Below are 12,173 nucleotides of genomic sequence, written 5' to 3' on the forward strand. Positions count from 1 at the left end.
CTCTAACACTGAGCTAAATCCCCAACCCCATATATGCCTTTTTTGGGGGTTTTTTGTTTTTGTTTTTGTTTTTGTTTTTCGAGACAGGGTTTCTCTGTGTAGCTTTGTGCCTTTCCTGGAACTCACTCTGTAGCCCAGGCTGGCCTCGAACTCACAGAGATCCGCCTGCCTCTGCCTCCCGAGTGCTGGGATTAAAGGCGTGCACCACCACTGCCCGGCTCAGTTTGATTTTTATATCCTTCTTCTTTTCCTTTTCCTTTTTGGGTTTACATCCTTCTTTTTTGAATTCAAAAAATTTTTATTTTATGAGAGTTTCGCCTGGATGTATATAAGTGTACTGTATGTGTGCCTGATGCCAGATGAGAGCATAGGATCCCCTAGAACTGGAGTTACACAGGGTTGTGAGCCTCTACCTGAGTGTTGAGAATTGAACCCAGGCCCTCTGAATGAACAGCTCTTCATCATGGAGCCATCCCTCCAGACCATAGCCTTCTTAATATGTGCAACAGACAATTTTTTTTTACTACTTCTTTTTTGATCCCACCGAGGTATTGCATTCCCCTTATAGGTAGGGACATTATTTTTAAACTTCAGACCTGCTTGAGGCATTTTGAGACTCTAGAGGCTTTTTCTTTGTTTGTTTGTTGTTTTTATTTTTGTTTTCCAAGACAGGGTTGTAAGACAAATTGCTAAACAGTCTTATTAATAAAAATCTGGAGCCAGATATTGAGGTAAAAACTGAGAGATCAGAGGAAAAGGACAAGCCACAGCCAACCTCACCTCACCAACTCCTCAGCCTCCAAAAAGAGCTACTTCCTGTTTACTCATGCCTATGTCCTTTCTGTGCCTGCCTTCTCACTTCCTCTCTCCACCCAGCTATATCACTTCCTCTTTCTGCCCAGCTCTGTCACTTCCTATCTGTCTGTACAGACCTCCAGACCTCCATAGTTAGTTTGTGGCTCTTTTCCCAGTGTGGCCTTGAACTCACAGAGATCCAGATGAATCTCGGCCTCCTGAATGCCAGGATTAAAGGCATGTGCTGCCATTGCCTGACTTTTAAGTTTACTATAGTGGCTGGCTTTTTCCTCTGATCCTCGGATAAACTTTATTGGGATACACAGATAAAATATTACCACACAGGGTTTCTCTGTGTAGCCCTGGCTGTCCTGGAACTTTCTCTGTAGACCAGACAGGCCTTGAACTCAGAGATCACCCTGCCTTTGCCTCCCGAGTTCTGGGAGTAAAGCTGTGCACCACCACCAGGCCCAGCTGACTCCAGAAGCTTTTTATAGTATTCTTGTGCTCTGTTCTATAGTGGCCTGGGCTGTCTCGGACCTCAGATGTCCTTACTATCTCTCTACTATAGACTCTTACATCACCTGACAAGCCCCCACCCTCTGCCAGAACCTGGAATACATCCATTGCGAGAAATTCACTAATGGTCACTCATATTACAGTTGTCCTTAAAGACCCCAACAACATTCTTCAAAGGTCCTGAAACACAAAAAAAGCTTACAACCTGTATCATTGGCAAACTCTCTATGTAGCATCCCTATTTGGCGTAAAGAGGTCAGATGCCTTCTACAGAATGGTCTGGTATCTGAAGGTCATGAATGAGGCTGTGGTCCCAATTCACCCTATGAATTGTATGGTTAAGTTGAGAGGATGTGGAATCACCCAGGAGACAAAGCCCTGTGCATGCCTGTGAGGGGAATTTGTTGACAGGGCTAGCTGAGGGGGAAGCCCCACCCTAAGTGTGGGTGGCACCATTGATGGTCTGGGTCTTTGACTGAATAAAAAGGAGAATGCTAACTGGGCACCATCACTTATCTACCTACTGACTTTGGAGACAATGTGACTGTCTCCACCACCCTTCTGCAGTCAGAGTGGGCTGTGTTTCCTTGAGCTGAAAGCAACAGAGACCATTCCTCCCTGAGGCTCTTCTTATCAGATATTTAGTCACAATAATGAGAATTAGAAAAATAACTATTAAATTTGCCAGTCCTTACATTCTCTTGAGACAGATTCCTCCAGTACCTCCTGGTTCACAGTGTTAGACACTAAGGACAATTTATTTCATATTCTTTTTTTCCTTGTTTTGATTTTTTTGAGACAAGGTCTCACTAAGTAGTTCTGGCTGTCCTGTAACTCACTATGTAGACCAGGCTGGTCTTGAACTCAGAGAAATCTACCTGCTACTGTTTCTCAAATGCTGGGATTAAAGGCACGGGCTGAAACACCCATTGTATTCTAGTCCACCCAGATTATTGGTCCTTATTTGTCTTTGAATGACAGGAACCTCCACCTAAGTTACTCATCTGGACTATCTTTCCTCTGGTCTTTGGGGGTAGGCCACTTCTGAAGTTTCTCTCTGGAAACTGCCTCATTCAGGAGATAGGTAACATTAATATACAAGACAAAAAATTCACTTTAGATCTGATTCTCCAAAAGCCAGTCTTGTGAAGATATTTTTTTTTTCTTCAGAGACCCAAATCTCCCTACAAAATGTAGGGCTTTTGAGGCTCAGACTAACTCCAGACACAAAGAGCTTCTCTGGTCACTGTGATAATCTCATTTTAACTCTGGATACACAGTGATAACAGAAAGTCTTCCTGAACATAGCAGGGATTTTCAGAACTTGGATTCCCAAGTTCAGTTTTAGAGTTAAGACCTCAAACTGGGAATGGTGGCTCATGCCTTTGATCCAGCACTAGGGAGGCAGAGGCAGGCAGATCTCTGTGAATTTGAGGCCAACTTCATCTACAGAGTAAGTTCCAGGACAGCCAGGGCTACACAGAGAAACTCTGCCTCAAAAATCCAAAACAAATACAAAAACAACAAAACAATCTTCTATGTGGCCCATGGCCATCAATATGGCTTCAGGTGGTAGCACAGACCAGACATCCACGTGGCCTTTGGTGGTAATATGTGCCACAGACATCAACACAACCTCTATCTACAGCAGGACCATGGACCTGGTCTTAGTTAGGGTTTTCTATTGTGAGGAAACACCATGACCACAGCAATTCTTATAAAGAAAACATTTAATTGAGGTGGCTTGCTTACAGTTTCAGAGTTCAGTCGTTATAATCATGGTGGGGAGCATGGCGGCATGCAGGCAGACGTGGTGCAGGCAACAGGAAGTTGACTGACAGTCACACTGAGAGAAGCTCGAGAAAAGAGATCTCGAAGCCAGCCCCATATTGACACACTTCCTCCAATAAGGCCACACCTCCTAATAGTGCCACTCCATTTGTGGGCCATTTTCTTTCAAATCACCACAGACCCCCAACATGGCCTCTTGTAGTAGCATTGACCATGGACATCTGCATGGCCCTCAGCAGCAGACCATGGACATCTGGATGGTATCTGGTGGTAACATGAGTCACAGACATGAATCCAGCCCCCAGCTGCAGAAGGACCACGGACCCAGACATGGCCCTTAGTGGCAGCATGGACCATGGACATACATGGCCTCAGGTGATTGCATAGGCCACTCATGTCAACATGGCCCTTGGTGGCAGCACGGACCACGAATATCAACATGGTTTCAGAATATGACATAGACCATGTACATCTATCTATATGGCCCTCTGTGGCAACATGGGCCATAGAAATGAACCTGGCCCACAGACATCAGCATGGCCTACAGTAATAATACTGGTCATGGATATCAAGTTGTGGTTCCCCACCAAAAAGTCCAACCCAATGGTTTCAAATGTGGTTTTGCGCCCAAAGTCTAGACCAATAGTTTCAAAAAATCACCTTGCCCCATATCCCTTCTACCCAATCCCAAGTTGCTGAAGCATGTAATTCCCGGCTTGTGTAAAAACTCTCTACTCCTGGGCCTGCCGCCACTGCCACATTTTCCTCATCTGCTGTGTGGTGGCCCAGGTTTGAACCTGACAATAAAAGGACCCTTATGTGCTTGCATGGGAAACTGGCTCTTTGGTGGTCTCAAGGGGTTTTGTGAAATGGGTACAACAGTTTATTGAGGGGAGGGGAAAGGGCAGAAAAGGGGGCAGAGACTGGTCCCTGGGGATGAGAGTGAAGGAAAAGAAAGAGAGAGAGAGACAGGAGGTATACAAGGCCCACTTTTTATAAGGAAATGTAGCAAATGCACATAGTGTTGGTTAAATGGCGCTGCTGCTCTTGGCTGGCACCGCGGCAGTCATGCTGACGGAGGAGAATGCCGGAGGAGGAATCACAGCCATGGTTACCTTTTTAGAGCTTTATTGGGAGTGGGGGGGGGGGACAGAGACAGAGAGAGGAAAGAGAAGGAGGTCCAGAAGGAAGGAGTGGAAAGGAGAGGAAGGAAGGGCGCACAGAGGGCCCACCTGCTTTTTAGGCTGGGACGCCCGTTAAGGCTGATGGCGTAATTAAGGACAGAATCCTTACACATAGGAGGTGCTCTTAGTGGCTGCAGCTGAGGTATATCCTGTCAGGACCCTAACAGCAGGCCAGTACAGATGCCTAAATGTCAACACTAGGTGATAACCTTATTACCAAATTATGGTTGGTTGAGATAAAGACCTCTCTTTAACCTCCACAGCTACATGGCTGTAAGACAGGGCAACAAGAAAAATCCCCACAGATACGACCTCCTGGTCTATAACTGAATTTTTGGACAGGAGAAAGGGTGAACTAAATGATTAACATACCAATTGCTACCTTGACAGTTGGGCCCTCTATCATCTTTGAATATATTGGGAGTGATCCTCAGGATCCTCTGGCTGTCCCTAATACCCACCCACTTGGTTCCTCCTGGGTCTTCCATCATGAGCTCCTGCCCCCAGCTTGACCTGGTCCTTTGCTGTTGACCAACCACACTTCTGGTTCTGGCTACGACTCCTCCACTCCCACTATGATGAAACTGCAGATTGTATTCTCTGCTCTCTCAGCTCCTCACCACTCTCAGAGGGATATGGGAGAAGTAAACTAGTGTATTTCTATGCCGAGGGCAGAGACTTCTCACTAGAAGAATGCAACTGTGCTTCTCTAGACCTCAAAGGGGAGGGTGGGAGGGGGGCTCTTTCTCATGTTCAGGAGCCAGGGCTTTTGACTGAATTTGATGTCAAGAGTTATTATTTATTTATGAGACAGGTTAGCCTTGGCTGGCCTGGAACCCACAGATACCCACTTACTTTTGCCTATCAAGAGTATTGGGATTAAAGGTGTAGGCCACACCTAGTTATAAGATTTTTGTGTGATTGGGAGTCCTCTGGCCCTAATGTCATGACTCTTTTTAAAAACTGGTTATGAAGGCCTATTTAAATGAAGATTAACTTTGATTGTGTCCTTGCCATAAACTTAGCTATCGTCACCTAAGATCAGGAGTTAAAGACTCATCCTTAGAACTACACCAGGCGAACGGGCTGCAGACTTAATCAGTAAACCTCATGGAGCTTTGCTCAGCTTTGTATTTTCAAATCATCCTTCAGGTACATAGGCTTCTGGGCCAGAGGATCTGAAAACGCTTAGGGATGAGCTGGGATGAGGTCGTCCTGGGGAGCTACGCCCATTCCCGAGCGGCGCACTGGGAAGGCGAATGCCGATCCCAGGCTCTGTAGCCAATGCCCTCCCTTCTGCTCTCAGCCTAGCAACTGCGGGCCAATGAGCGGAGGGCTATCGTTGGCGCCGCTACCGGTCTCTTCCAGCCAATAGGAACGCTCCTAACCCCGCCCCCTCCAGGCACGTAGGCGGGGACGGCTTCACTTCCGGGCCGCTGCGTAGGTTGTCATAGCGACCATTTTACGTTTACTGGTTTGTAGTGTCTAACCAGGGGGCCTGGCGACTGCCGGGGCCGCGCTGCCCGCATTCTCCGTCGGCTTCCTGCGGCCGAAAGGCCCGAGCAGGCCGGGGAGTCTGGCCTAGGCATCCGCGTCGCCCGGTACGGGCGGGATGGCTGCGGAAGAAGAGGACGAGGTGGAATGGGTGGTGGAGAGCATCGCTGGGTTCCTGCGGGGCCCGGATTGGTCCATCCCCATCTTGGACTTTGTAGAGCAGAAATGCGAAGGTAAAAACCAGACCCTGAACAAGCCGAATGTCACCCGCTGTCTCTGCCCGCCGGGGCCTAGGGTTAATTTTGTAGAAGGAATTGCATGATGGGAGTTACTTTGCAGACCTGAGAGTGGGCACCAATACCTGCCACCCACTCAGGCCTGAGCACACGTCCCGAACACATTAGACTTTAATACCATGTTGGGCCTGCCACTTCATCCCACACGTTCCTAAGTGGACTGTTTGGGTAACCAGCATCTTCCCCAGTTATTTGGGAGAAGCGTCGTTTTTCCTCGAGCTCCTTTTGACCCCTGGGATGTCTCCCAAATGAAAACTAAATTCACTCCGGCCGTTTCATCTGCAAAGGAGGGCATGCGATTCCTCCTGCAGGACCGAAGCAGGCGATGAGAGGAAGACCTTTCTAACAAACGAGGCAGGCATACAAATGTGGAATACTTTCAAAGGATCTGCAGCACCGCTTTCTGATCGTTTCATATCCGAGTTCATATCATAAAGACAAAATGAACTCTACTCATAGAAAAGGACCACAAACGACGTCACATCCAATCTTTATCGTGGTTATTTACCTAGGCAATACTTGGAGGGTAGCAATATCCATCAATCCTCTCAACTTGTGCCGTAGGTTAGAGGGATTAGTCTTATCTGTAAAGATCAGTGCGGTAGAACTGGGGTAAGTGTAAGCTGCAGGCAAACACATTTCAGTCAAAGAAATGTTTTATATACTATTCCAGGATGAGTTGGCCAGACAGAAAAGGTAATGGGTTCCCAGGCATTCGCAGTATCTGAGTACATTTGGCAGAGATTCAGCTAACAGAGGGTTCTTACTCCTGAATTGTCTTGCAAGACTTATTTCGACCCTGAGATACCATGGATCTAGTAAAGAAAGAATTTTGTTTGACCACTGAACCTTTTATTTTATTATAACTGTTAAAATACACCAGTTAAGTGTATTTGCAGGTAAGTTTTAAGGAGGTTCAAATAGCAAAGTAATTTACCTGTGTCCCTCTGAAGAATTTAAAATGCTGTTAAAAGATTGATGAAGCCTGACCTCCTTTAGGAGAGATTATTTCACCCATTGATTTAATTTACGGACTGAATGCTGAACGGAAAGGGGGCGGGGGGGGATATTTTCTTTCCACAGGTGTCTAGTGGGTGTGTCTTCATAGTAACAGATGATGGTACTTTTTGATTGTTTTTTTCGAGACAGGGTTTCTTTGTGTAGCTTTGGGGCCTATCCTGGAACTTGCTCTGTAGTCCAGGCTGGCCTCGAACTCACAGAGATCAGCTTGTCTCTGCCTCCCAAGTGCTAGGATTAACGGTGTGCGCCACCACCGCCCGGCTGATGGTACCTACGTTTTTACAGAGAAACAAAGCTAGGCTTGCAGACATGCTGCAGTGATGTGGTTTCAGAACTGTCCGAAAAGAGTTTAAGTAGCGTTTGTATTGAATGTGTGTGTAGTGTCGTACAGAACAAGTGCAGACTCAAGAGAAGTAATGTCAGGAACACTCTGGATAACCGTTCGTACTTCACTGAGGTGGGGCTGTCAATGTGCTGTTCTCTACTTCAGATAATCTGAAGACTAATGTAGACAGCTTTGCGGTATCAACATTTCATTATTTTTTGAGTTACCTTGGACCAGAAACTGGGGATAGAAATCCTATGTTTGAGAAGTTTATAGTCTAGCAAGAGAAGACACATGTGTAAACAGTAAAATAGAAAGTGGCAAGTGCAAGTACATAAATGTTAAAAATAAGGAGCTGGGGAGATGGCTCCTGAGTCTGATCCCACAACCCACATGGTGGAAAGGAAGAACAGGCTTCTGCAAGTTCATTTGTATATTTGTACTTAATGAAATAATTTGTTTTTTTACACTGTCCTATTCTCTTATAAATTTAGTTTTTGATGATGAAGAAGAAAGCAAATTGACCTATACAGAAATTCATCAGGAGTACAAAGAGCTAGTGAGTATTTTCCCATTGATTTTTGTTTTGTTTTGTTTGAGATAGGGGTCTCACTATGCAGCCTTGGCTGGCCTGGAACTCACTGTGTAAACCATGTTGGCCTTGATCTCCCAGAGATTTATGTGCCTCTGCCTCCCCAGTGCTAGGACTAAATGGCTGGCTTTTTTTTTTTTTTTTTATGATTTTAAGAGGCATTTTGTAACACCTGTCTTTTTAAATGAAAAAAAAATGCTTTTTAAAATTAAAATTATTTAAAATTATTTTTTAAGATTTATTTACTTTATGTATATGGGTGTTTTGCCTGCATGCATGTGCACCATATATGTGTCTGTAGCCACAGAGGTCAAAAGAGGGGGGTTGGGTTCCTTGTAACTGGAGTTACAGATGGTTGTGAACCACCATGTGGGTGCTGGTAATCGAACCTGGGTCTTCTGCATGTCAACAGGTGCTCTTATCTGCCAAACCACCTGTGCAGCCTCCATTACAGTTCTTGAGCATCACAGTTCATCCTGCTCCAGCAGCTCTCACTGTTCTCAGGCTCATAACTCTTCTGAGCATCTTTTCAAATGATTTTTGTATTTTTTCTGTTTTAGACTCTAAGTAATGATTTATTGTAGCTATGGGGATCTTTCATTTGTAAATTCAATTCTTCTTGAGCTGTTGCCTCTAGGCAAGTGCTTGTGCTTTGCCTGCTTATAGGAGCCTCTGAGTATTTTAAAAAGGCAGTAGGTAGAGGAGCTGTACCATGCTTACTCACCCTCGTAAGCTTGGTCTACCTCTAGTGGAGGAAATTAAACTTCATATGATTCTTGGCCAGAAAAAACATTTTTGTTGTTAGTTTATTGGTGAAAGACATTACTTCCATGTCTTATATAATAGTGCTTATGTTAATTACAAAGAGCATTCTAAACAGGTGGAATGTCATTTGGATTTTTCCTATGTAAATTATAAAAGTTAAACCTTTTCTTTTTAGGTTGAAAAGCTGTTAGAAAGTTACCTTAAAGAAATTGGAATTAATGAAGATCAGTTTCAAGAAGCATGCACCTCCCCTCTGGCAAAGACACGTACATCACAGGTTTTAGCTTTTGTTTTACTCTGTTAATGTTTTCCCAGGGCTTTCTTTAAATTCAGTATGTTTGATTGTGGAGGTATAAGAGTTGTGATATTAGACATCAGCAAAGTAGACATTGTGTGAGGTAAAAACATTGACCTGATATGTCCATTTTTAACCACCTTAAGAAATAATGTGAAGTGCTGGAATTAAAAACAAACATCCTGATCTCAGAGTTGCTAAGATCACAGAATTTATCTGGATATGGTTTCATTTCTGTAGGACTCTGGTAATTCTGTAGTTGCCTTTTTTCTGTTTTTAGCAAATGCAGTTTCTAGTTTTTGGGACTTCTTGTGAAACTGTTTTTGTTTATTTTTGTGTATGAGTGCTTTACCTACATGGATGTATGTATGTATACTGTGTGCATGTCTGGTACCATGAAGGCCAGAAGAGGGCTTGGATCCCCAGAAGTGGAGTTAGGGCTAGCTGTGAGCTGCCATGTGGGTGCTGGCAGTGAACCTGCAGGAGCTGCAAGTGCAAGTCCTCTCAACTGCTGAGCCAGCTCTCGGACTCTTCAGGAAACTGGTTTGATTGTCTCTTTAGTTCTGCACTTCTGGGCTGAGTGGCTAATAGGTATATTATAAATAATGCTTATTGAGAGTTCTTGTGAATTGATATGCTTTTTAAAGGTGTTTTCATTTTATTTATTTTGAGACAGGGACTTGCTGTGTAACCCAGGCCAGCCTCAAACTCATAATGTAGCTTGGGTTGGTCTTGAACTTAGAAGCTTCTGTTTTGCCCTCCCAGGTTCTGAGATTACAAGGGTGAACCACCTTCCTCAATTCCCTAATTGATGTTTTAGACATTTTATTGGTATTACTCACTTTATCTTCTTGGTACCATTTAGCTTCCACCTATAAATGAAGAAACTAAAGCAGAGAAATAGTACCCAGCCGCTCCCAAGTCAAATAGTACACAGCAGCTACATCAGTAGGAGAGCAAACTTACCAGTCCAGGCAGTCCACCTGGAAGCCTTGCGTGGAGGCTCAGGAGGGGGCTGTCACTCTTATCCAAACAGTGATCTTAAAAGCTCGCTTTGCTTCCTGTCCTCTGCTAAATAACCCATATTTGTGTAGCAGGGTGGTCGTGAGGATTGCCTGTTACACTGCTGTTGTCCTGTTGTCAACGTTGTGTCCTGTCATCTGTCCAGGCCCCTCACAAGCACACATGCACCTGGCTTTCTTTATACCATTCCTTACTCTAAAATATTAACAGCCTATTGGGGGAAATTATTAAGGCAACTCCACGTAGTTAAAAAGGAGGTTTATTTTGGGGTAACTTACAGCCAGTAAAAGGGTTGGTTACAGGATCTGGGAGAGGTGAGGTGCAGCCCAGCTGGGTTCTCTGGAGACTCCGCTTGGTCTACCATCCAGCATCCAGGATCACCAGGAACCATGAGAGCCAGCACATCCGGATCTCAGGTCTTAAGGGCTCCTGTCTCAGCCCCGCCCCAGGGGCACGTCATAGGTAGGCACAGCAGTTACCAGAAGCCTCACTAGGGGTAGTACTTCCAGGTCAAAGCTGGAACAGCTACCCACTACAACAGCCCTCTTCCCAACACTCCACTGTCCCTTTCTTAGCCCAAAGGAATCAAAAATGTATAACTGCAAACCAGTCTTTGCTCATCATCTTTCAGCCAGTATTGAAAGATTCAGGACACAAAATTTGCACATTCGTATAAAAGCAGTAGTACTCCCTTTAAAGGGTTTTGTGAAGCGTAAGTGACAATGTATAGCAAACATTTAGTATAATGCCTGTTGTGTGTTAAGTGGTCTCTGAGTAAATTGAAGCACTTCTTAATTAGCTATAGCTATATTGGTGGTTGATTAGCATTGTGCTGACAGGCCAGGGTCATGGGTTTGTTAGCTTATTCTCTAGAGCAAGCTCTTAGTTACTAGCTGCTGAATGGCAGCAGTGAATCAGTGCTGGGCTGTCAGTGTGTGTGAAAGGTATCTTGAAACACATTATTGACTGCTTTGCAGTAATTCCATTTTCACACATGAAAATTAGAATGTGGATTCCAGTATGCCAGTCTGGGGTGCCTAAAATCCAGCTCAAGAAGCAAGAGTAGTTTAGGGGTATTTTTTGTTTCCATTGGTTTGGTATTGATTCTCTAGACTAGCTGCTGCTTTCATTGAATTGAACTGAAGGAGACTTGCAGAATACTTTTGCCTTATTTTGTCATCATTAGGCCTGGCATTCTGATGTATTAAAGCCACAAGAGTGGCAAACAGGACATCAGGTGAGGTGTTATAATAGTAAATACACACACCCACATCCACACTCACATCCACACTCACATCCACACCCACCCACACCCCCCCTAACCTCCCCCCCCCACACATACACGAAAAACAACCCCTCTTAAAAATAAAAAAAGCAGTTAGGTGGTGGTGGCACACACCTTGATCCCAGCACTCGGGAGGTAGAGGCAGATGGATCTCGTAAGTTCAAGGCCAGCCTGGTCTACAGAGTAAGTTCCAGGACAGCCAGGTTACACAGTGAAAACGCTGTCTTGGAAAAAACCAAAACCAAAAAGAAAAAGAGCATCCCTATAGTACAGCAGTTCTCAACCTGGGAGTCATGACCCTGTTGGGGGTCACATATCAAATTATTTACATTATGATTTATAACAGCAAAATTACAGTTATGAAGTAGAAACGAAAATAATGTTATGATTGGGATCACCACAACATGAGGAACTGTATTAAAGGGTCGCAGTGTAGGAAGGTTGAGAAGCATGGCTCTAGCAGATAGTTTTTCTTCTGCATTTGTGTATGCGCATGTGTGAGTAGAGGTCATAGACAACTTGGTGGAGTTAGCTCTCTCATACCATGTGGGCTCCAGGGAGTAAACTCAGGCTGTCAGATTCTGTGAGAGTGCTTTTATCTAGCTCTCCTTTTAACAGCTTGCTTTTCTGCTATGTAGAACTTGTAAAACTTGTGGGTTTTATTTTTGTGTGTGTGTGAGTGTATATAGTTTATAACTAAGTTTAATACAGCAAAAGCCAGGGACTTCAATATAGCAAAGAATAGAAATTTGTTTTGTTTTGATGTTTTAGTTGATTTAACTTTTACTT

The 12,173-nt window shown here is 44.4% G+C and overlaps 1 protein-coding gene across 3 annotated transcripts in view; it reads left to right on the top strand.

Moving 5' to 3' along the window:
* Positions 1–5,729: 5,729 nt before the first annotated feature.
* Positions 5,730–12,173, top strand: part of Cfap36 (cilia and flagella associated protein 36) — a 34,618-nt gene continuing 28,174 nt past the window's right edge. For 2 of the 3 annotated variants that reach the window (XR_008217403.1, XM_052734615.1), the window contains exons 1-3: positions 5,733–6,016; positions 7,919–7,983; positions 8,957–9,058. Coding sequence is in view for 2 of the 3 variants with exons in the window: in XM_052734615.1 (XP_052590575.1) it covers positions 5,902–6,016; positions 7,919–7,983; positions 8,957–9,058 (282 nt within the window). In the remaining variant the exon portion in view is untranslated. Of the gene's footprint in view, positions 6,017–7,918; positions 7,984–8,956; positions 9,059–12,173 lie in introns of all 3 variants that reach the window. The other variant, XM_052734616.1, reaches the window with a different exon arrangement.

Source organism: Peromyscus californicus, unplaced genomic scaffold (assembly GCF_007827085.1).
Source record: "Peromyscus californicus insignis strain IS unplaced genomic scaffold, ASM782708v3 Scaffold_13__1_contigs__length_99412109, whole genome shotgun sequence".
Lineage (NCBI taxonomy): Eukaryota > Metazoa > Chordata > Mammalia > Rodentia > Cricetidae > Peromyscus > Peromyscus californicus.